Source organism: Saccoglossus kowalevskii, chromosome 6 (genome assembly GCF_978046115.1).
Source record: "Saccoglossus kowalevskii chromosome 6, keSacKowa6.1, whole genome shotgun sequence".
Taxonomy (NCBI): Eukaryota; Metazoa; Hemichordata; class Enteropneusta; family Harrimaniidae; genus Saccoglossus; species Saccoglossus kowalevskii.
Genome location: NC_140646.1, coordinates 25,139,026 through 25,165,952, shown reverse-complemented (window position 1 = coordinate 25,165,952; position 26,927 = coordinate 25,139,026). Strand labels below are relative to the sequence as shown.

General features: G+C 38.8%; 1 protein-coding gene across 1 annotated transcript; it reads left to right on the top strand.

Annotated features, from left to right (window-relative positions):
• The first annotated feature begins 9,247 nt into the window (after positions 1-9,247).
• Positions 9,248-24,689, top strand: LOC100376345 (dipeptidase 1-like). The gene is made up of 10 exons (XM_085500817.1): positions 9,248-9,502; positions 10,856-11,000; positions 12,280-12,409; positions 12,959-13,109; positions 13,593-13,650; positions 14,401-14,577; positions 14,842-14,938; positions 22,702-22,777; positions 23,504-23,639; positions 24,581-24,689. Exons 1-10 carry the CDS (start codon positions 9,306-9,308, stop codon positions 24,680-24,682), a joined length of 1,269 nt encoding a protein of 422 aa, XP_085356943.1. The 5' UTR covers positions 9,248-9,305; the 3' UTR covers positions 24,683-24,689.
• Positions 24,690-26,927: the final 2,238 nt, after the last annotated feature.

Below are 26,927 nucleotides of genomic sequence, written 5' to 3'. Positions count from 1 at the left end.
TGTCTTCGAAGTGCTGATATCGATAATCAACTGTCTTTAAATTTATTCTCGACATATATATGTAATATATAAATATAAATATCTACCATATAGCAACAAGAACATTCAGTGTAATATGATTTAATAATAAATATTTTATTTTATGACATGTTTCCATTCTCAGTTATAATTTTAGTCCGCCGGCCACTGTTTTTCTACTCTTAGATCTCACACACTGTCTCTAACTATTTTCACTGCTGATAAGGGGTCGACTTGCTTCTTGTAATGATAAAGTGGGGGGGGGGGGTTAATCGGAATCAAGAATTAATCTTAGTTGACGTCCATCTGTATTCGGTTTTTGGAGGATGTTTCAAAAAGTCACCATTGGATAGTAAATCGTGCTCGCCCTCTCAATGCCTGAGCGACAAAACTTGATATATCACTTCCATTACAAATAAACTAGTTTTTTGATAGACTGCTTTGACGGGTGTAGTACTATTAGTATGCTGCTTTCTTTCCTAGTTATCCCACTGTTATCGGAATGGTGGCTATAAAAAGGATGCCTGTGAATTTGCTTGATTCGATTTTTTACACATTCTTAAAGACGAAGCCGTGAAAAGCGAACACTGACGCCCAGGGCGGCGTTTAGCCCATAGCCACTGAAAAAAAAACTTGCCAAGCAAATTTTCTATTAGGATTATGTGATTTTAACTGGCCCGAGTGGGACTCTGTCGTAGCGGGCGCTATTACAGACAATACGGTCAGTATAACATAATGGCCGAAGTGGGACAAACACTATACAATGTACAAGTGCAAGTGCAAATGTGATCGCTTTCCTACTTTATTTCTTGACGATCGCTTTACATATATTTTATTTATGCAATGTTCACTATAATTCGGGTCAGCCCTCCTTCTTATTTATTGCCATTATGGTAACATAAGAGATTTGGTTCTAGCAGCGCTGAAAGCAAACGCGCATGCACTTAGTGGTAATAATCCCACACCAGGCTCTCATTCGCTCTTGGGTACAGCGAATCTACCTCAATTCTTTCTTGATGATCTCGCCTGACATTTTGTTGGACACAATGAAACCCATTATTCATTGTGAAGTTATCACCGCGTACGTACTCGTAATGCATTTCCACAAACAGCGCCACTTAGAGTCGAAACTGCCACAACATTCGTTTATGCTGCGTTTTTGTTGAAACTTGGCATGTCTGCCACTGAAAATTATTTTATATCGTGTTATTCGCATACACTAACCGCAATAACATTAATACCAGGCAACGACTGAGCGGAATGATCAAGCGTGTGTTCAACCAATAATTATATAATTTATAGCAGATCTCGTCGATGAAGACTGATTGGATATCACATTTTGGTCAAAAATTGTGAAAATAACAAATAAGTAATTTGCAAATTGTTTAAATCATAGTATTCTTATGAAATTTAGTACATATATACATTTCAAAGTTACGATTCATATAAAATTGCAACTATCGTTGAGCATACCTTTAAAAGCTATCTTTTGGGACAAAAACATCAAATTTTGGTTCAAAAAACATGAAAATAACAATAAATGATTAACAAAAGTTTAGATCGATTTAGAACATACAATCTTGCACAGGTATACACTTTTATGTGTAGATTCATATTTCATTGGCTCACTCATCTTGTAAATGACCAAAGAAGACTTATTGTTGGTGTAAAATATCACATTTTGGTCAAAAATTATGAAAATAACAAATAAATAATTTAGAAATGTTGAAATCATAGTAGACTTTTGAAATTTAGTAGATATATACATTTTCGTGTAACAATTCATATAAAATTGGAACTGTCGTTGAGATCACTTTTGAAAGCTATCTTTTAGGGCAAAAACATCAGATTTTGGTTCAAAAATATGAAAATAAAAATAAATGATTTACAAATGTTTTGATCGTTTTAAAACCATATAATCTGGCACACGTATACACTTTTAATGGTTGTATTTTAGATTCATATCCCATTCTTGTAACTGGCCCGTAAAGACTGGTGTTTAGAGTAAAATATCACATTTTGGTAAAAAATTATCAAAACAACAAATTACCTATCATAATTCAGTCTTGGTGACAATTCGGTGCATTGAAGGCTTGCTTTGTAACATTTGCAGTTACCTCTGCATGTTTGTTTGCACCCACAGTGAATCAGTTCATGACATGATTTGGATGCTTCTGGTAAGGTAGTCCATGTTGGTATCCACCTATTGTCTGGTGATTCCCAACCCCAGTTACTTAGGCTGGGAAGTTCTTGAATAGAAACAAGGGCCTGTCCCCAGACATGACCAGCCTGGTATGCAGCTCTCTTTACATGTTCTATTAGAACAGCTTGACTAGGTGGAATATTCTCTATAGATCTTCTACCTTGAGAAAACAGGGCTTGACGGGCTTTGTTGACTTGGCTATGTACAACAAAACAACAAATTGTTCAACTGATTGGAGATCTTCCTCTGATATAGTTATTGGTCTGTTAGAGAGTGCACGAAATATCGGAGTCACATTTGGATCTACATTCCATGTCTCAAATGCCATTTTCTTCCCTCTACCTGAGAAGGCAGAAACTGTGTCACACCCAGTTACAGAATGGAAGAATGGAAGTGCTTCACATTTCTCTAACCCTAATAAATTAGCTATTATGTGGACAGGAATGTATCGTTTATGTTTTCCAGTATCAAAGTCCATCCACAGTTCTTGAATGCCTAGCTTTTGAAAATGTGTTTTTACCATAATTGTTTGTTGGTCATTCTTTGCTCCATGTGATATATGGAGGAGAAGTCTGGTGTCCGCTTCCTCGTGATAGCATGGTGCAATGCAAGTAGTATCAATCGAAGTTGAACTAACAACATCTTCGTTATAAAAGATGACTACTTCCACTTCATCTATTGTATTATCAGTCACATATCTTGCCAAAAACGTGAACAGTTCAGTTTTGTTTTCATTCACGAACACCATGCCCCTTGTATCTCTTGTGCTTTGTTTTAGACTATTGGAATGTATCGATCCCATACAAGATCCAATCGCTTTACAGGTTGTGCTTCTTTTTTAATATGGGGAAGAAAAACTGATCCTGCATAATCCTCGAATGTCTTACATTTTCCTGGCAGAAGCATGTTGACTATGACAGCACCATCTACTACTTTCTTATCTACATCTGGAGGGTCAGATACTGTATTCATTTCCATACACTTAAGTAAATCTGATTTATGACCAATTCGTAGTTTTCCCTGGGAAGAGAGTCCTGGAGGGTAGGCATGGTTCTCGTTGTTTAAACAACTCTTTGATGTTTCGATCTCTGGATTGACATGCAATATGTAATCTGGAAAAAAGGTTGCAGTCATTCTTTAATGAAGCTATCTGGGTTTTCATTCTTGACCGAGTTTTCTGGGGGGCTCCAAACAAAGGCAAACTGTTCTTGGAAATTATGTCTGTGACAGGAGTTAAACACTTTTGATGTCTCTCATCCACATATTTAAGATACTGTGACTGCCCCAATTTCTCTGCACAATTGATTGACCTAACAACACTTTCAGGCATAATATCCTTGGTGTCGAGCACCAGAAGATCAGTGCTATCTTCTGTGAAAGGGTTGCCTATTTCCTCCATGACAAAGACAAGGGCGTGTGCATTTTGCACACTTGGAACCTGTTCATGGTGATGCAAATCATTTATCTTTGGCGCAAGAAAGGTAGCTTCAAACTCTTTCACAGCCTTTGCAACCTCTGGTCCTGCAATCATCCAGGGTCTTAGAGCTGCTGGGTTCTCAGTCAATCCAACAGCTAATTACTTCTTTCTATTGTTCATGATTTTGGTCTAAAGCTATTATATATGGGCATAGTTATTGTGGCCCAGTGCAAACATCCATGGAACTATCTCAGAAAGTATTTGAGCATATAAGGAAAAGTCACCCACTCTTTGTTACCTTACAAAATCCAGGAGTGTAAGCTCCAACTTTAAAGTAGTGGACCAGAATTTGAAATGAGGGTGTTTTTTAGACAGTTCCTCTGTCCACGTAGTGAAACCCAGAACTTCTGTGCCCTCAACAAAATCAGTATATGCTTTACAGGCTTTATAGGCTATACAGTGCACATGCACTGACTTGATGAGCATAGCAAGAACGTGTGACATGCGAGGCCTTCAAAATTGCATCTGCTTCCCCTGGGGTTGTGATAGCAGCTTGCACTAATGCACTTGTCCACCTACTACAATCCAACCAATGCCCAAGCATCTTCAGGGAAGTCATCTCAATGTGCAGTGGTCCCATCATCACTATGTTTTTGTCTTCACCATATGTGTCAGTAATATGCCATTGAATTTGTTTGCTAATGGCATACAATGGTTGATACATGACCACAACAGGAGTCTGTCCAGGGTATTGAGGTATTCCACTGAGTTCTTTATGACTTTCATTGAGTTCAACATCATTGCTGGCGAATGTGCAGTTTCGTGGAAGCGTAGTAGTAATGATGTATTAGCCAATGGTCTAGAGAAAGATGGTTGTATTGATGCATTGTATGCAGACCATGAAACATAATCACAATCTTCGAGATTCTCTTTCTTCAAAAGCTCATCCACTCTTTCTAGCCATCTATAGTCTAATTTTCGGACCTCTATAACAAGATTTGGTTGGGGTTTTACTGGACCATCAACCATAGGTGCATATTGGTTCCCCTTTGCAAGAAAGACGGGTTGTACATCATTATATGATCCTGGAAGCTACGACACTCCTTTATGTTTTATTAAATCTGAGTTTATGACAACAAATTGGCTGTCTATTCCCTGTGATGTTTGGCTTGGATGCTGGGTAAGAGAGATGGCTGTCCCATGAAATGAGTCCTTAGATGTGCGTGAACTAGGATTATGATCAATATTATCTGTTTTCTCCAGTTGTGAATATCTGCTTTTTTAGTTTTGGTGGACATACCACTAATTCAGTTTCATGCAAGGCGCATACACTATTGCCCATGTCAGCTAATATCTGAAGAACTCATAAGAAATTGATAGTTCTAGTCTATGAAGCTTATCCACGAGAGTTCTCTTAGGAGTTTTAACAAGAACAATTAATGCAAGATAAATGGCTAGAGGTGTTTCCTTGTCCGTAGGATGCCTGGCCTGTGTACTATGAGATCTCACTCTATTAACAGCATTGAAAATGATTAGTTGAGACAATGTTAAAGCCGCATAAACTTTCTCGTTGCCTATCTGATTGTGTATGTCAGGTCCTTTCAATATCATATTTATAAGTAATGTGTCAGACACATTATGTTGACACTCCGGGTCAAATGAGCCATCAAAGCATTTCTGTTTCTTGAGTATCTCCCTCCTCACTATAGTAGTAGCCTTTGATAAATACATGGCTTCTGTTTGCGAATTGCAAAGCTGTGCCAATGTCTCCTTCAAAAGCAAGCATGACTTCTCTACCTTCTATATATGCTCTGAAAACAGTCGCTCCTTCAGTCTTGAAGAGTTAACTCTGATAGGAACATAAGCCCCATTCTGTTCCAATCTTGAAGTATACAGTCTCACCAAGTCTGATAACCTGAATATGCAAGTGGTGTCTTCCCCATCAGTTCTAGTTTCCTACTTTCCATTGCAAGTGCGCCTAGCTCGGTTGTACAAAAACACCAGATATTTCAAATGGTAGTTAGCATCTAATGCATGCATGCCACCAGCAGCTAATTTAGCCAATAACTGTCTGTCTCCTAGTTCTGTGGCACACTATTTTACCTTGTGGTCCAAGTCAAGAGTACATGCTCGATGTAGGGATCCTCCAGGTTCGTCACAGAAAAAACACACTCAGTTTGTTGTATCCCTATTTCCACTAGAAACCCAGGGTTTGCATGTGCTACAACACTTTCACTTAGTTTTCGTTTTTGTGCTCATTGGAGCTTGAGGGTGCTACAATTATTGTAGCATGACTTGTGCCATTTTGCATCATTTCTTCTCAAGGTAGCCTCAATTCCTTGACCTTCATCAAGTTTAGCTATATTAATGTTCATAGGTACATTTCCTAATTTTTGAAAACCAGACAAATTCTCAGACAGTGTATGGCATCCTGAACCTTGCTTATTTGCGGTTAGACTGACAAACTTTTCATCTGACTGTTTTTGGCACAAGACACATAAATTCTACTGGATGGAGCTATCTTGACTATTTCGCTGGCTACTTGTACTTGGACAGGAGTCTAGTTCCATTTTACTCTCCAGTTATGTAGTAATATCTAACTTAAAATGTATCTCCACCTACAAGTAAAATGATTTCATAACTATTGTGCAAATTCTACAAGAATGTTAGTATAAACTATAAAACTTGTGAAAAAAATCAACACCTAAAGAATATTTACTCACCAACACATGAATAGTGGAAGTGATCAATGAGGTGGTACTCGGAGAATATACCAAATTATTTGTTATGGTACAATATACATGTACATGGAATACTTCTGGACTAAATCTGTTCAACCAACTAATGTCCTGCAGTGCATTAAAGTTCTTGTTTTACTGGGTTTTCCTGATCCGTCTGATAACATGGAGATTACAACGCAAACCTGTTTTTCCAGAGGAACTAAGCGCATGCGCAGTTTCTTCTGGCAACTGAGGGCGCTAATATTAAATAGTGACAAGCTAAGATGACGCAATCAACGGTAGAACTGAATGCTATTGATGCATGACATCATTTTTTGGAACAACCACGATTGCGTTTTCATTTAAATATGTTTACATTTATTATTATTCACTATATATGCATGTAGTAATTCAAGATGTTATTGTCCAACATGCTTATCTATTGACTTTGTGTCAAAAAAACGTTAGTTAATTTCTAGATGCTTTATTACATTTAGGTTATTTTTGTCTTTCAAAATGATTTTTTCACGGAACTTTTATTTGCACTCCAATGCACCCCTACCTGGGTCGCATTTTTATACAAATCTGCATTTACAGATGAAGTCTCTAAGTTTACAAATGAAATTTATAACACTTGAACAAAAAAAAAACACGTTTTATTTGTTATTCTCCACATTTTACCCCCAAACCCAGAGGAGAGTCATATGCACTACCACATCAAAATGCATGTATGTAACGATCTCACTTACAATTCTTTGAGAATCACACAAATCTAATGGAAAAAAGGAATTAATTTTTTTTTTCCGCCCTCCTCAAAAAAATTGCCTTATAAAAACTCAAGAAACAAGGAATAAAAAAAGTCTGGCCTTACCCATCTATGAGGTATTAGTATATGTATCGCTGCACTTAATGCTATGCACGTCAATAGAATTATTTACCGTGGCTCAGACTGTTATGGCGCCACAGGCTCATGTGATAACGAATATTTTATTCACTTGGTGTTTAACTTGTAAAAAAAGCGAGAATTATTTGTCCATTTCTGTCAACATTTATATGTAGGATAAATCGATATACCTTGTGAAAACATCTTGAATTTTCAAGGTGAATGTTCCGGCGAAGCACTCCACTCTATATCACCTTGAAGTATTTCATTAGGACTATGTGTATGTGACAATGCCCTCACAGTTTAGAATCAGTTTAACAACAGCCAATCATATAACTTCTTTCTTCAACGCGCTTGGCCAAGCTATCAAAATCTTCGAGGCGGAGCTAAGTCACTAAACGCTCCACGTTGCTATTTAAGACGCGCACCACAATACCATGTATTTCTATGGACTCTGCGCGAGCTGCTGTGCACTGGTCAAAAAATCGAGAAAACAGCACAAACTTAACTTTGAAGAAATCCAACCAAATTTAAATAGTTTGCATATGTAGGGGGTGACAACAACCATCCCATAATACCGTTTTCTGAGAATTTATTGGTCTTTGTTTCACCATGATGGTTGCCAGGCGGTGAAAATGCCTGACCCGAGAATAAATGTTGCTGAGCACAGCTAAAGCTGTGTTTGCTTGGTTGTCGAGGCGATACAGCGACAATATCCATACATCATGCAACTCACTGATATTCAGACCAAAGCTATTCAAGCTTTACTTAATAATAGTGGTAATAGTGTTGTCACCACTGTTGACTGTTATAGAAGAGTAGGTGTTATACCCCAAAGCTCGTGATATCACTGCAACACATATTGGCAGTAATGAAGCCGAAAATATCAGAAATGCAGAGCTCCGAGCGTTTTCTGGCAGTCTTTGTAACAAAGCTTTCTATTGGTCGGTAAACTTTCTATCGCGCAACCACGTGACATACACGATTATGAATGGTATTACCGCACGGTGTTGTAGAGGGAGGAATGTCCGAACGGAACAACACCGTGCAGGCGGACGATGTGTGAAAATGGCAAATTTTGTTCATCTTATAGCATTTTACAACTGTTTTCTCTTAGACAACTATTAATAAAGGTTTTCTGTAGCAAGGATGTGTTGAATCGGTTACATAGGCTGAAACAAACTTTCTTGCTTGTTAAATTTTCTTTTGTATTTTTCAATAGAGAGAGAAAGATAACGTTTGACATCTCGGGAGTGATAAATTCGTGAGCAAACATGAATGAGATACACATTAGACAAATGCACATTAACATACGAGTTAGCATACTTAAGATTCTCAGCGCAGAAACCATCAGAGTCACGTGACTTTTGAATTGGCAGCTTACCGATAATTTTCACAATATCCGCACCAGATACATAATTACCATCATTATCACAGTCAGATATATAATTTCGAACTTTTGCTTTATATTGATCATTCTTCACGGATTTCAAAATAGCTTCAAAATGATCTGCCTACATGCAAAGTCTGGTTCACCCGAAGTACCCTCAACCGTGGAGGGCGGTGTAACACGTTTTTTTTTTGTATTAACATTCTTCCAGAATGCACTACACTCTTTATTTATTAAGAATTTTGTAATAGAGTCTGCTCTTGTCTGTACTTCATTTTACCGACAACTACGTAGTGGAAGCTTGAATTGTGATCTTGATGATTGCATCGTATGGTGAATGAAACCTTGTCCGGGTTTGCCCGCATCCCGCCACGCAAGAAAACATTCACGAGCCCTATCATGGGCGTCTTTAACAACATCATTCCAGCCCGGAACTGGAATAAAACTCATCGATCATTTTATTTATCGGTGTAAGAGAAGTCAATTAATTCCTAAATTCAAACCTGTCTGTATTGATCCATGAGCAATTATAGGCGGATATAAAGGGGACATATTTACACGGTGCGATTGACAGATAAGGACGCCGTGATCGATATCTAAACTAACCATTCGAGATACCGACGCGCTGTTATTAACAGTTACCTGTAATTCGCGACTTGATCACCATCGCCAAAATGCCAGAGTCAGATATATTTTTGTATCAGAAGGACAAGAAACGATGGGTCGTCATCGTGGCCATTGTCGCCATAACTATAGTAGTGCTAGCTGCTGTGATGACAGCCATCGCTGTGCCGTTGTCGAGATCAACAAAAGAAAGCGACTCTCTGGAGACGGCCAAAAGGCTGATGAAAGAAGTGCCACTTGTAGATGGGTGAGTTATCCATCAAATGAATACTACTATAGTGTGCAACCAACACAACTTTTAGCTCAGTAATACAAAAACGATAATCTAGTCTCATTTTATAATGGTGGTTTTCAATATATTTCTGCAGACCACAGATTTTGAAAACAAGCCATTCAGAATTTTGCATGTTTGCATATTCAGCGTAAACAATTTTCACATTTTCAACTACCAAGAAACCTGGAAAATTGACTACATATACATATATGCACATGGTTAGCTGTTTTTTTTAAATTCCGCGTTGCGTAGTACTAAAAACGTGACATGAGTTGATCGTTAAATAAATATCTAAAAGAAGCACAATGTGTTTAGAAGTTGGTACGATTGTAACTCACTTCTAATACCCCCCCCCCGTTGTTAAACAATTATTTTGTTTCCTTTTACTGATAAGCAAACTGCTGCCAATAGCAAACATCAGGTCTTGTAACATTGATGATAGATGACTAGTAGTCGGCGTACTAGTACATATTTGCATCATGTCAACTTTAAAGGGCGGTGGTCGCCGCGCAGCGCGTGCTCCAATTTCGTGTGAACAAACAAACGTGTATTTTACTCACTATGAGTCCAATATCGTTACTGGACGCGGCGCGACGACCACCACCCTTTAACTGAAATCGTTCAAACTAGGTCTGGAAGTTTACGTTGAAAACAAAATTAACGTAACTTGGTCGCCATCTTTTTGGTTTTCTGGGTCACAGTCAGGGAAAATGATCCAATCACCTACAAATAGGTGATTTATTTGCATTTATTTGCAAAAGACAGCCAATTGCGTCAGATCGATGTAATTTGACGAGCATGAGTAATTGAAGAAATTATGTAGGGCAAACCGAAGGACGAAACAATCTGATGCTCAGTGTAGAATCTCGTGAAACGCGCGACTTTCTATAAGCAATGGCATGAGACTACGGACTGCATTATCATCGAGTTGAAACGTCTGCCAATTTAGTGACACACAGACTATAGTCACAATAACTGAGCGTATTTTTTATTTACAAGCTTAAAGCACTGAATTTATTTTACGACATTCTGCCCAAAGTCACCAGACTTGTAGATAAGATAAAACAGTACATCGTCAGAATTATAGTTGGGTCAGGATACCGAAAATAATAAAACAAAATGGGTCACAGGACGACTTTTCGGTTGCATCAGACCGGCATCGGTCAATCACATCAAAGTAGTTTGTTGTCAGTTTAAAGAGATGTCATTGTTATTGGGGTGTATGATTGATAACAATAATATACCAGTTTTCAAAATAAACATAAATAATAATTCGAAGAATGAAATTTTGTACGTGTGTATTCATGACATTATTTTCTCCTCCAGTCACAACGATTTGCCATGGCAACTGAAAAATCACTATGACAACAGATTACATGATATAAACCTTTATGAGAGCACTGAAGATAAATTTGGGGATTATGGACACACAGACATTCCTAGACTAAAAGAGGGACTAGTTGGAGCACAGGTAACTTGAACTCGACATTGTAGGCTGCGAATTACAATGAAAATATTTCGAAACAAGTATGCAAGTCACGTTCAACCAATTAAACTGTGCCTTATCAGCATATAACACTGATTCTGATTGGTTGATTTTCATTTGCGACTTGATATAAGCATGGAGGTGATAATTCCATGATATAAGTAGCTCATCAGTCGTAGTTAAGAAGGCGACGTCACCGGCAAACACAATTAAAAGTGACAACAGCCTCTACTTTTATCCGATTGAATTTCTGACCCCTCCTCAGAAATTGTTACCAATAATTGTATCACCCATTCAAAAATAATCTAAGTAAATGGTAAATAACTCATTGGACCCTAATGTATGGTTGTAAAGGTTCTCCATGTTCTCCATTGCATCATCAAAACATTCCCGGTACCATGTGACGTCATTTGGCGCCTAGTGACCTTGTCAATTTACAGATTATCTTTGAGGCACTTTGATCTGATATTTAAATTTTCTAATAAAATAATAAAACTGCCAAGACTGAGTATAAACTTTAATTTTATTGATCATTTTTAGAGATATATATCATTTTTTTATGGAGCTCAAATACCTTGAATACACAAATATTAGCAGACCACTGGAATTAGAATACTCCTAAATCAAAAACGGCGTCATATTTATTTGAGGACACGGTGAATTGGGTCACTATTGACACAGTCAGCTTGTGTACAAGAGATAACAAAATAAGTATTGGTAACACCACGGGACAGAAATGTGTTTTGAGGGCGTAGCCCGAGACAACTGCCTGATGTTCCGCGGTGCTACATACTTCAATTTATTAGACAAGTTCAATATAAGTCCACCATCAACAAATCATTCTCTACCTTCTCAAATTATTTTCCACCTGCTGCTGAAACTGACCACTCAGCAGCAAGGACCACACCTGCCTTACGGCCTCGCTGATTATAATCACTCTACTTTATCAACCACACTGAAACGTTCAGTCCTACATCTGTAGAGTTTGAAGCGGGGAAGTAAGGCCAGTAACACTATGGCTTACCTCTTACTAACGACAATAACCATTTGAGACGCCATTTCTGATTGGCTACTCGCGCAATTCACCAATATTTACTATATGGAGACCGCCGCCTTGAATCCGACCAGGTTCAAGATATCGGCCTATATACTATATATAGTAAATATCAGTAAATTTATCGTATATAATTCATTATCACTTGTACGCCAGCTGACTGTGACAAACTGTTTATATCAAATCTGTCAATAATCTCCTTTCTTTAAGTTCTGGGCTGCATACATGAGCTGTGATGCTCAATATAAAGATGCATTACGTCATACAATTGAACAGATTGACGTCATCAAACGATACACAGAGCAGTATCCGGAATTCGAATTCGTAACAACGGCACAAGGTAAGGAGTGTCCTAATATGAACTTTGAATTTCGCACTTCCAAAAACGTTGTATTGGCGTACTGTACATTTATTTCATGTTCTGAAACATGGAATAGTCTGTGAGTTAAGAGTGTGAAGCGATATATATTACTGTAATGCTTTTATTTTGTTGGCAACCTCGTTAAGGGGTTATCCACAACACCCATTATTATACATCTGTCACCGTAACGCCATTAGTTACAGCGTACCGTAATGTTGCGGTATTTCATGGGGTGTTTTCATCCTACCATATTAGGAAATGCGAATTCCAAATATGGAATGATTACGCGCGTAAGAGTCCTCTAATAATAAAAACAAACATGGCTGCCACCAGAGTTTGACCGGGCTCCACACAAAGAAGTTCGCTGATTCTGTTCTAAACAATTTGAATTTTGGGCATTGAGGCATTCTCGTAATAACCTTATATTAACATATCCTTAGCCAAATTTCCCAACAGCCCTTTGCCTGCATGCCGATCATTGCTGCTTTCAGCTATATTGTAACTGTTTACTACACTACTTATATGCAGAATTATTGGACGCATTCGCAGCTGGTAAAATCGGAAGTTTGATTGGTGTAGAGGGTGGACATGGAATGGACAGCCAGTTGGGTGTTCTGCGCATGCTCTATGAATTAGGCACTCGATACATGACAATAACGCACAGTTGTAACACTCCATGGTAAGATTTAGTGACGTTACTTGATATCAAAAGCTCTTCAATGAGCTTTGTTCTTTTGCGATGCATTATGCTAATTTCATTCTTACCGGAAATCACGTGCACTTAGGTGATTTTGTATAACTGATGATATATGACCGCTTCATTGTGAGTTCCATGCAACGTATACAACAGGAGTAATTTATATATTTGTTCACGCGAAATTCAACGCGCACTGCACGGTGGATGTTATGCTTTGAATTTACCAAACAACTGAAATGTTCTTCGCCGAATTGTTTAGTAATTGAGAACAAAATTTGGCCACAGTATAAATGACACAATCAACAATCTGTTCAGTTTGAAAATTAAACATACATGTATTAGAGTATTGTAATTGTACGCTGAACTTGTACTTTCGTAAGGTTGAATATGTTTGGAGTTGTATCGAGAGTGGTAGCCCTGGTAGGTAAATACATCATATCACTGTGTATTTGTTTCTACGAACAGGGCTGACAATTGGATTGCGGAGGAAGCAGAATACGGTGGACTCACTGCCTGGGGAAAGGTACCTAAGTATTATACGATTAAATACACGATTTTGACCAATTTATTATAATGTCTGCCTCCATCGTATTTACTAACGTTAATGTCGCCGGTCCCCCAATACTGGGTCGAATCTTTCAGCAGTTCAGTCTGAAATCACAAAATGTATATAGTTATTAAAGTTGTATTCCGAGGTATCTTCCTTAAAGCGGGAGGGTTGTCACCTGCGCACGCGGGGGGAATGGCGACGATAACAACACATACTAAAAGCGCAAAGACTCATGGGTAGACCCTTGTTTGTAAACAATGACACGCTATGGCCACCTGACGCATGCGCAGGTGACGACTCCCCAGCTTTAAACTAACGCATTGGAAAAATCAATGTTTATCAACAGAGATTATCGCGGCGCGACGACCACCGCCCTTTAACAAATGTAGATCAAAACGGCGGCTGTATTTGGTTGTGCGGTTGATTGTATTTCTAATGTTGCAAATCTATTAAAAACTGTTGTTTTCATTGACGGAAGAAACAGATTAAAATAATATCCATGCTAAGAATAGTGTTCCTGCCGTGTGTACGTCATTAAGGCGCCCGTCGTCAGAGGGCGTAAATCACGTATTGGACGCTCTATTGCTGTCAACTTTATATGGCATGAGCTAAAATAGTGTAGGTCCACGATTTGCCATACTGTCTATCTATCACGACATTTAACTAATAATGTATTCGGTGAAAACAATATATGATAACACAATTTTGTACATCATGTTATAGCAAGTCATCCGTGAGATGAACAGACTGGGCATGCTCATTGACCTTTCACACGTCTCCTACGATACAATGCGTGACGCATTGGAGGTGACCACAGCGCCTGTAATATTCAGCCATTCATCCGCATATGAGCTCTGTCACCATGGTAGGAACGTACCCGATGACATATTGCATTTAGTGGTAAGAATTTTCACATGTAATTAATACATTTTACGAACAGTGATAGTAATATCCAACGACTCACCATAACCTGAAGGAAAAACCCTCAGGTTAGTATAGTGCTATAATTCAGCCATATATATGGCCAACCCAGTCAAGTATACAATTGATCAAGGCAAACGTGACCATGACAGACAAGTTGTGTGAGCACACTTCTTCATATGCAAGTCAGTGCAACCTCTTACTATTCTATGGGCTATGACTATAACATTTTGTATGTTTCAGAGATCCAATGGAGGGGTTGTTATGGTAAACTTTTATGACCAGTATGTATGTTGTTACCCAAGTAACGAGACTGTGTGTGACATTAATGTTGTAGCAGGTATTTTTTTTATATCTTCTTCTATTTGTGTTGATGGCTATCAACCTGGCACACATGTTGCAGAATAAGAGGTAACCCTCCAATGTTGGGGGTAACCTTTCCTTGTTAGAGGATGGGATGTTACCTTCTATTGTTACAGGATGGAGGCAACCTTCCATTGTTACAGAATGATGAAATGTCACCTTCCAATGATACAGGGTGGAAGATAACCTTCCAACGTTACAGGGTTGGTGGTAACCTTCCAATGTCACAGGATGGGAGGTGACCTTTCATTTTCACAGAATGGTAAGCAACCTTCCAGTGTTACAGCATGGGAGGTAACATTCCAATGTTACAGAATGGGAGGTAACCTTTCATTTTCACAGAATGGGAAGCAATCTTCCAGTGTTACAGGATAGGAGGTAACCTATCAATGTTACAGAATGGGAGGTAACCTTCCAATGTTACAGAATGGGAGGTAACCTTCCAATGTATTAAAGAATGGGAGGTAACCTTCCATTGTTACAGGATGGGAGGTAACCTTTCATTTTCACAGGATGGGAGATAATCTTCCAATGTTAAAGGATGGAATGTAACCTTCCATTGTCACAGGATGGGAGGTAACCTTCCAATGTTACAGGATGGGAGGTAACCTTCCAATGTTACAGGATGGGAGGTAACCTTCCATTGTCACAGGATGGGAGATAACCTTCCAATGTTAAAGGATGGAATGTAACCTTCCAATGTTACAGGATGGGAGGTAACCTTCCATTGTCACAGGATGGGAGATAACCTTCTAATGTTACAGGATGAAAGATAACCTTCCAATGTTACTGGATGGAGAGTAACCTTCCATTGTCACGGGATGGGAGATAATCTTCAATTGTTACAGGATGAGAGGTAACCTTCCAATGTTACAGGATGGGAGGTAACTTTCCAATGTTAAAGGATGGAATGTAACCTTCCAATGTTACAGAATGGGAGGTAACTTTCCATTTTTACAGGATGGGAGGTAACCTTCCAATGTTACAGGATGGGTGGTAACCTTCCAATGTTACAAGATGGGAGGTAGCTTTCCAATGTTACAGGATGGGAGGTAACCTTCCAATGTTAAAGGATGGGAGGTGACCTTCCAATGTTACAAGATGGGAGGTAACTTTCCAATGTTACAGGATGGGAGGTAACCTTCCAATATTACTGGATGGAGAGTAACCTTCCAGTGTCACGGGATGGGAGATAATCTTCAATTGTTACAGGATGAGAGGTAAGCTTCCAATGTTACAGGATGGGAGGTAACTTTCCAATGTTACAGGATGGGAGGTAACATTCCAATGTTACTGGATGGAGAGTAACCTTCCATTGTCACGGGATGGGAGATAATCTTCAATTGTTACAGGATGGAAGATAATCTTCCAATGTTACAGGGTTTGTGGTAACCTTCCAGTGTTACAGGATGGGAGGTAACATTCCAATGTTACAGGATGGGAGGTGACCTTTCATTTTCACAGAATGGTAAGCAACCTTCCAGTGTTACAGGATGGGAGGTAACATTCCAATGTTACAGAATGGGAGGTAACATTCCAATGTTACTGGATGGAGAGTAACCTTCCATTGTCACGGGATGGGAGATAATCTTCAATTGTTACAGGATGAAAGATAACCTTCCAATGTTACAGGGTTTGTGGTAACCTTCCAGTGTTACAGGATGGGAGGTAACATTCCAATGTTACAGGATGGGAGGTAACATTCCAATATTACAGGATGGGAGGTGACCTTTCATTTTCACAGAATGGTAAGCAACCTTCCAGTGTTACAGGATGGGAGGCAACATTCCAATGTTACAGAATGGGAGGTAACCTTTCATTTTCACAGAATGGTAAGCAACCTTCCAGTGTTACAGGATGGGAGGTAACATTCCAATGTTACAGAATGGGGGGTAACCTTTCATTTTCACAGAATGGGAAGCAATCTTCCAGTGTTACAGGATAGGAGGTAACCTTCCAATATTACAGAATGGGAGGTAACCTTCCAATGTTACAGAATGGGAGGTAACCTTCCAATGTTACAGGATGGGAGGTAACCTTCAAATGTTACAGGATGGGAGGTAACTTTCCAATGTTACAGGATGGGAGGTAACATTCCAATGTTACTGGATGGAGAGTAACCTTCCATTGTCACGGGATGGGAGATAATCTTCAATTGTTACAGAATGGAAGATAATCTTCCAATGTTACAGGGTTTGTGGTAACCTTCCAGTGTTACAGGATGGGAAGTAACATTCCAATGTTACAGGATGGGTGGTGACCTTTCATTTTCACAGAATGGTAAGCAACCTTCCAGTGTTACAGGATGGGAGGTAACATTCCAATGTTACAGAATGGGAGGTAACATTCCAATGTTACTGGATGGAGAGTAACCTTCCATTGTCACGGGATGGGAGATAATCTTCAATTGTTACAGGATGAAAGATAACCTTCCAATGTTACAGGGTTTGTGGTAACCTTCCAGTGTTACAGGATGGGAGGTAACATTCCAATATTACAGGATGGGAGGTGACCTTTCATTTTCACAGAATGATAAGCAACCTTCCAGTGTTACAGGATGGGAGGTAACATTCCAATGTTACAGAATGGGAGGTAACATTTCATTTTCACAGAATGGTAAGCAACCTTCCAGTGTTACAGGATGGGAGGTAACATTCCAATGTTACAGAATGGGGGGTAACCTTTCATTTTCACAGAATGGGAAGCAATCTTCCAGTGTTACAGGATAGGAGGTAACCTTCCAATATTACAGAATGGGAGGTAACCTTCCAATGTTACAGAATGGGAGGTAACCTTCCAATGTTAAAGAATGGGAGGTAACCTTCCAATGTTACAGGATGGGAGGTAACCTTTCATTTTCACAGGATGCGAAGCAACCTTCCAATGTTACAGGATGGGAGGTAGCCTTCCAATGTTACAGGATGGGAGGTAACATTCCAATGTTAAAGGATGGGAGGTGACCTTCCAATGTTACAGGATGGGAGGTAACCTTTCATTTTTACAGGATGGGAAGCAACCTTCAAATGTTACAGGATGGGAGGTAACCTTCCAATGTTACAGGATGGGAGGTAACTTTCCAATGTTACAGGATGGGAGGTAACTTTCCAATGTTACAGGATGGGAGGTAACCTTCCAATGTTACAGGATGGCAGGTAACCTTCCATTGTCACAGGATGGGAGGTGACCTTCTACTGTTACAGGATGAAAGATAACCTTCCAATGTTACTGGATGGAGAGTAACCTTCCATTGTTACGGGATGGTAGATAATCTTCAATTGTTACAGGATGGAAGGTAACCTTCCAATGTTACAGGATGCGAGGTAACCTTTCCAATGTTACAGGATGGGAGGTAACCTTCCAATGTTACAGGATGAGAGGTAACCTTCCAATGTTATAGGATGGGAGGTAACTTTTCATTTTCACAGGATGGGAAGCAACCTTCAAATGTTAAGGATGGGAGGTAACCTTGCAATGTTACAGGATGGGAGGTAACCTTCCAATGTTACAGGATGGGAGGTAACCTTCCATCGTCACAGGATGGGAGGTAACCTTCCAATGTTACAGGATGAAAGATAACCTTCCAATGTTACTGGATGGAAAGTAACCTTCCATTGTCACGGGATGGGAGATAAACTTCAATTGTTACAGGAGGAGAGGTAACCTTTCAATGTTACAGGATGGGAGGTAACCTTCCAATGTTACAGAATGAGAGGTAACCTTCCAATGTCACAGAATGGGAGGTAACCTTCCAATGTTAAAGGATAGAATGTAACCTTCCAATGTTACAGGATGGGAGGTAACTTTCCATTTTTACAGGATGGGAGGTAACCTTCCAATGTTACAGGATGAGAGGTAACCTTCCAACGTTACTGGATGGAGAGTAACCTTCCATTGTCACGGGATGGGAGATAATCTTCAATTGTTACAGGATGAGAGGTAACCTTCCAATGTTACGGGATGAGAGGTAACCTTCCAATGTCACAGGATGGGAGGTAACCTTCCAATGTTACAGGATGGGAGGTAACCTTCCAATGTTACAGGATGGGAGGTAACCTTCCAATGTTAAAGGATGGGAGGTAACCTTCCAATGTTACAGAATGGGGGGTAACCTTTCATTTTCACAGAATGGGAAGCAATCTTCCAGTGTTACAGGATAGGAGGTAACCTTCCAATATTACAGAATGGGAGGTAACCTTCCAATGTTACAGAATGGGAGGTAACCTTCCAATGTTAAAGAATGGGAGGTAACCTTCCAATGTTACAGGATGGGAGGTAACCTTTCATTTTCACAGGATGCGAAGCAACCTTCCAATGTTACAGGATGGGAGGTAACCTTCCAATGTTACAGAATGGGAGGTAACCTTCCAATGTTAAAGGATGCGAGGTGACCTTCCAATGTTACAGGATGGGAGGTAACCTTTCATTTTCACAGGATGGGAAGCAACCTTCCAATGTTACAGGATGGGAGGTAACCTTCCATCGTCACAGGATGGGAGGTAACCTTCCAATGTTACAGGATGGGAGGTAACCTTCCAATGTTACAGAATGAGAGGTAACCTTCCAATGTTAAAGAATGGGAGGTAACCTTCCAATGTTACAGGATGGGAGGTAACCTTTCATTTTCACAGGATGCGAAGCAACCTTCCAATGTTACAGGATGGGAGGTAACCTTCCAATGTTACAGGATGGGAGGTAACCTTCCAATGTTAAAGGATGGGAGGTGACCTTCCAATGTTACAGGATGGGAGGTAACCTTCCAATGTTACAGAATGGGAGGTAACTTTCCAATGTTAAAGGATGGGAGGTGACCTTCCAATGTTACAGGATGGGAGGTAACCTTTCATTTTCACAGGATGGGAAGCAACCTTCAAATGTTACAGGATGGGAGGTAACTTTCCAATGTTACAGGATGGGAGGTAACCTTCCAATGTCACAGGATGGGAGGTGACCTTCTACTGTTACAGGATGAAAGATAACCTTCCAATGTTACTGGATGGAGAGTAACCTTCCATTGTTACGGGATGGGAGATAATCTTCAATTGTTACAGGATGGAAGGTAACCTTCCAATGTTACAGGATGCGAGGTAACCTTTCCAATGTTACAGGATGGGAGGTAACCTTCCAATGTTACAGGATGGGAGGTAACCTTCCAATGTTATAGGATGGGAGGTAACTTTTCATTTTCACAGGATGGGAAGCAACCTTCAAATGTTAAGAATGGGAGGTAACCTTCCAATGTTACAGGATGGGAGGTAACCTTCCAATGTTACAGGATGGGAGGTAACCTTCCATCGTCACAGGATGGGAGGTAACCTTCCAATGTTACAGGATGAAAGATAACCTTCCAATGTTACTGGATGGAAAGTAACCTTCCATTGTCACTGGATGGGAGATAAACTTCAATTGTTACAGGAGGAGAGGTAACCTTTCAATGTTACAGGATGGGAGGTAACCTTCCAATGTTACAGAATGAGAGGTAACCTTCCAATGTCACAGAATGGGAGGTAACCTTCCAATGTTAAAGGATAGAATGTAACCTTCCAATGTTACAGGATGGGAGGTAACCTTCCAATGTTACAGAATGAGAGGTAACCTTCCAATGTTAAAGAATGGGAGGTAACCTTCCAATGTTACAGGATGAAAGATAACCTTCCAATGTTACTGGATGGAAAGTAACCTTCCATTGTCACGGGATGGGAGATAATCTTCAATTGTTACAGGAGGAGAGGTAACCTTCCAATGTTACAGAATGAGAGGTAACCTTCCAATGTCACAGAATGGGAGGTAACCTTCCAATGTTAAAGGATAGAATGTAACCTTCCAATGTTACAGGATGGGAGGTAACCTTCCAATGTTACAGGATGAGAGGTAACCTTCCAATGTTACTGGATGGAGAGTAACCTTCCATTGTCACGGGATGGGAGATAATCTTCAATTGTTACAGGATGAGAGGTAACCTTCCAATGTTACAGGATGAGAGGTAACCTTCCAATGTCACAGGATAGGAGGTAACCTTCCAATGTGACAGGATGGGAGATAACCTTCCAATGTTACAGGATGGGAGGTAACCTTCCAATGTTAAAGGATGGGAGGTAACCTTCCAATGTTACAGAATGCGAAGTAACCTTTCCAATGTTACAGGATGGGAGGTAACCTTCCAATGTTACAGGATGGCATAGGTAACCTTCCATTGTCACAGGATGGGAGGTAACCTTCTAATGTTACAGGATGAAAGATAACCTTCCAATGTTACTGGATGGAGAGTAACCTTCCATTGTCACGGGATGGGAGATAAACTTCAATTGTTACAGGAGGAGAGGTAATCTTCCAATGTTAAAGGATGAGAGGTAACCTTCCAATGTTAAAGGATGGGAGATGACCTTCCAATTTTACAGGATGGGAGGTAACCTTCCAATGTTACAGGATGGGAGGTAACCTTCCAATGTTGCAGGATGGGAGGTAACTTTTCAATGTTACAGGATGGGAGGTAACCTTCCAATGTTACAGAATGAGAGGTAACCTTCCAATGTCACAGAATGGGAGGTAACCTTCCAATGTTACAGAATGAGAGGTAACCTTCCAATGTCACAGAATGGGAGGTAACCTTCCAATGTTAAAGGATGGGAGGTGACCTTCCAATTTTACAGGATGGGAGGTAACCTTCCAATGTTACAGGATGGGAGGTAACCTTCCAATGTTACAGGATGGGAGGTAACCTTCCATTGTCACAGGATGAGAGGTAACCTTCCAATGTTAAAGGATGGGAGGTAACCTTCCAGTGTTACAGGATGGGAGGTAACCTTCCATTGGCACAGGATGGGAGGTGACCTTCTACTGTTACAGGATGAAAGATAACCTTCCAATGTTACTGGATGGAGAGTAACCTTCCATTGTCACGGGATGGGAAATAATCTTCAATTGTTACAGGATGAGAGGTAACCTTCCAATGTTACAGGATGGGAGGTAACCTTCCAATGTTACAGGATGCGAGGTAACCTTTCCAATGTTACAGGATGGGAGGTAACCTTCCAATGTTACAGGATGGGAGGTAACCTTCCAATGTTACAGGATGGGAGGTAACCTTTCATTTTCACAGGATGGGAAGCAACCTTCCAATGTTACAGGATGGGAGGTAACCTTCCAATGTTACAGGATGGGAGGTAACCTTCCATCGTCACAGGATGGGAGGTAACCTTCTAATGTTACAGGATGAAAGATAACCTTCCAATGTTACTGGATGGAGAGTAACCTTCCATTGTTACAGGATGGGAGATAAACTTCAATTGTTACAGGAGGAGAGGTAATCTTCCAATGTTAAAGGATGAGAGGTAACCTTCCAATGTTAAAGGATGGGAGATGACCTTCCAATTTTACAGGATGGGAGGTAACCTTCCAATGTTACAGGATGGGAGGTAACCTTCCAATGTTACAGGATGGGAGGTAACTTTTCAATGTTACAGGATGGGAGGTAACCTTCCAATGTTACAGAATGAGAGGTAACCTTCCAATGTCACAGAATGGGAGGTAACCTTCCAATGTACTATATTTTATTGTCACAAGATGAGAGGTATTTTTCCAATGTTACAGAATTATGGGAGGAACATCCCATGTTACATGATTATGTAAGACACAGAATGATGGTTGTAGGCGACTGTGGTCATTTGCGCCCTCTTATAAGTGAATCTTTACCATTGTATTGTTATATTTTTGATGATGAAAACAATTTATTTTGTTTATTAGATCACATTGAATATTTACGAGATGTCTGTGGAATTGATTGTGTTGGTATGGGTTCGGACTATGACGGTGTCACTACGTATGTATGACATTCTTGTAATTGTGACTGTTACTGTGCTATCAGATTTCACTTTTTCTTCGTTTATGTTGTTTTTAATTAAAGCGAGAGGGTCGTCACCTGCGCTAACTGCGATAACAACACACGCTAAAAACGCAAAGGCTCATAGGTAGACGCTTGTTTGTAAACAATGACACGCTATGGCCATCTGACGCATGCGCAGGTGGCAACTCCCCGCTTTAAATTATTGTAACCATTTTCATCTCATGGATATTATGCGTTGAAAATGTTAATTATTACATATGGTTTTAAAATTCATGCCATCATATGACTAGAAAGACTATAGTTGAAATACAATTATTATATGATTGAATTAACAGCATTGTAATAATTATGTTATGTTGTATTGATTAGTATTACAACTAATTATATCGACGAATCGACGATTCTACTTTAATGGGACTTATTCAGTTGCCAGATTCCTAGAGGATATTCTATAAAAACTCATTACTAATGCCACTATACATTTAAAGTTTATCACCTCTGTATGTTGCGTACATTTTGCTTATACGATGTTTTAATTATTCATTTTTGCTCCTACAAAATAAGAAGCACTGACATACCCAATCATTAATATCAATAGTCGTATTCAACAGATTATAAGAGACTGATGGTACACAATCTTGGTTGTGTCAGGTTTCCTTCACGTATTATAATAAATGCTTGTTAACTTATCGTTATTTATAGCTTACCAATTGGGCTGGAAGATGTGTCCAAATTCCCAGATTTAATTGCTATATTGGTGGAACGAGGTTGGTCTGATTACGACGTCAAACAGGTGATAGGAAATAATTTACTAAGGGCGTTCACTAAAGCCGAGGAGGTGAGTGTAGACGCGCAATGACGTATATATAGAGGAGGAGTCCTCCGTGTGGTGTCATTAAGCAGGTTATGCGTTTGGCCGGTGTTTTTTTGTTTATTTAACTTTCAGCATGATAACTCAAACAGTTATACGTGGATTCTCCTGAAATTGTGAGGACTCAAGGACCAACCAATTACATACAGTTTAGAGATGTGGACCCTGTTGCTAAGGAAAGGATAGTTTCGAGAATGAGATTTCAGTCATGACTCGAAAGGTTATGAATGAATTCTTATGAATTGTCCAGGAGAGTTTACCCAATTCATACAATTTTGGTAACGATGTGAACCTGGTTTCCATAGAAATAGCGAATTCAGGAATGAGTTTTCATTAGTAACTCAAAACGTTTTTAATGGATTGTCTTTACACAAAAAAACATTTGATCAGATGTTGAGAAATCTTCATTTATAATTCAAAAAGTTATTGGTGAATTTTTATGTCATTTCAAGAGGTGTGCCAATTCGAAAATAAGTATCAAACGGCTAGAAGTTGGTTTAGATCTTAAATTTGTTGTGATGTAAATTATTTTCAATGACTAAAAAAGTTAATGAAGAATTAGTTTTCAGAAGATTCAGACCATTGCCATATAATGACATTGTTTGATTTGCTGTGTGACTAGAGTTGTCAATACTTAATTTGGTCTCTCTTTTCAAAAAGCTTATGTTTCAAGCTTATGCTATAAATGTGCAGTGTTATTAGAAAACATATTAATATGGTAATGAGGTACTAGTGAAATTAAGTAATTTGTATCTATGTTCTTGGAGTGCCTAGTGGCTTATATTATATAATGATTACTTATACTAAGTCCACTATTGTATGATGGTGTACTTTCGAAATTATATCATTCGACATTGAGAGTCGCAGTGACATCTTTGAATATTAGGTTTTTTTTATTTTACTTATAGGTACGAGACTCTATGACGAACATGATGCCAATCGATGAATCCATACCACGTGATGCATTAGGAGAAGACTCTCAATGTAGAACCCACGTCTATGAACCTTGACCCGAGTGGTGATATGTGACGTTGTCTGTGCACGTTTGTTCGATATCGCCGCACGCATTCATTCCTTCTTCGTGGTAGTGTTTCTAGTATATTTTTTGTATCTAGTAGTGCGTGATATTTTGTAAATAACAATGTACTGAGATAGTGTTTGAGAATTTTTTTGATTTGCTTTCTTCACCATTTCCATAGAGGCCATTGTCCAATTCGCTGTGTGAACAAAGCTTTGAACATTGTGAACTTGCCTTGATTTGAATTTCCGGTTATATTTGAATTTTACCGGAAACTTTAAGATTTGTAAGGTTGGTGTTGGACATTATCATTATTTGTTTATTTTATTAATATCAATATTTACGGTGTAAGTTAGTTTAGAAGGGTTCGATGAGAGGTCAGGGGTCAAGGGATCTTCTCGAAACATAAGATCATGCAACAAGGAGAATTACAGAAATGAGGCAGCCAGTATCAGACTTCTGTGGTCTGAGACCGTCTACTGATATCATTTATAGGGTATTCTGAAAGATGCAGTCCAGATTGTTACATTGAGGTAATTTATTACTGGTCGACGCCCATTTTGCAACAAAATGACACAACAGGTGATGCAATGACTTTGAATATATGAGTTTTCTCATGTCTGAATGGCAATACAAAATTTAAAGGGTAGTCAAAATATTAATAAATACCTCCTTTCATATAAATCGCGCCCTCTAGTTTCAAAACACTCATATGATATAAGTGGGTTACACCTGACCACGTTTTTTTAGTAACCTTGGTTATACAAAGGCTGTTTAAATTGTCGAAATCGTTTTGATATGAAGTCGACCATCAACGAAGATTATGTTTTCAAGAGAGTTTACTGTATTATATATGACCAACGACTACAGAGCCAATCATGGTCGATTTGAATGACATACGTCATTTTGAATTCGCAGAAGCTTTCCATCACGATTTATAGAACTTTTCCTGCTTTGTTCTATAGTACTTTGAACCGGATTGAAATATTTTATGAGCCCTAGAAATATATATTGAAGGTTTTAAATTGTTATTACTGCTTGTAAACCAACTGATGAATAAAATATAGTGACGCCACAATTCAATGGATGTTATTTATCTAGGTTTTCTCGGTATAGGGTCAATAAATATGCAAGTAAAGTATTGTCAACAACACGAGATATGTATATCAATCATATAAGTGCATCACACAATTCTAGGGATATTTATGTCGTATCAATAACCAGTATTTTAGGGGGTTCAAATCTGGCTAATAACAATATTATATTTATTTCTATTTGAAACGTACACACTACAGGTTGCTTAAGTTCCAACAAACAAGAACACAAACCAAAGAAACTAACAAAACAATTCCGAAATATTAAAAGGAAATTATTAAGAATGAAAAGATCTGAACATAAAGTTCGTCAATTAATTTTCTTACAAAATTACCATTTGTAACATTCAATAACATAAGTATTATCGTCGATCTGTATTCGATATCGGCCAATCAACGTTAAGTGCCTTTACACAAAATTGTATCTGTAATCAGTTGATACTGTCACCGAATAATGTTGCGAGTAGTTGATCATTGGTGATAAATGGTTTAACAATTAAACTACTTTCAACTACTTCAAATGCACAAATGAAACTATTGTTTGTTGTGTTTTTGCATTCCTAAAACTAAACAAATTATTATTTCTAAATTACTAGATGGTTAATGAGCCCATAGAATAATTAGACACACATTTAGGCACTACAATGTCATGACAGGTGTTTCATTTTGATTGCCTTACTTAAAAATAAGGATGACGAAACTGCAGTTATACGATCATAGAACAATAAAAAAAATATCGGAAACTAGGATTAAATTGAATACGTGTTTGATCAAATTTGGCAAATATTTCTTAATTTAACTATCACTGTATTGGATTAACGATGCCCCTTTCAGTAATGTTAAACATTTTTGCGAGTCCTTGTTTATACAACCCAAATCTTCTAAAATTTAGAAAAATTCAGAAGTTTTCCTGAAAAATGGCAAAAACGCTTGAAAATCGTCTTCTTGAGAACCACTGAACACATTCATCTGAAACTAGATTTTTACATCTGTGTGTAACGCTCAATAAAGTTTTCACAGCTCTTGATTTGGTTGACATCTTTGATTTCTTCTAAACAGGTAATAGTTGTTTTATAGACGTGAAATTTATCCAATTTATATGCCATGTTGCCATTTTATACCAACCTCTTTCAGACAACAAAC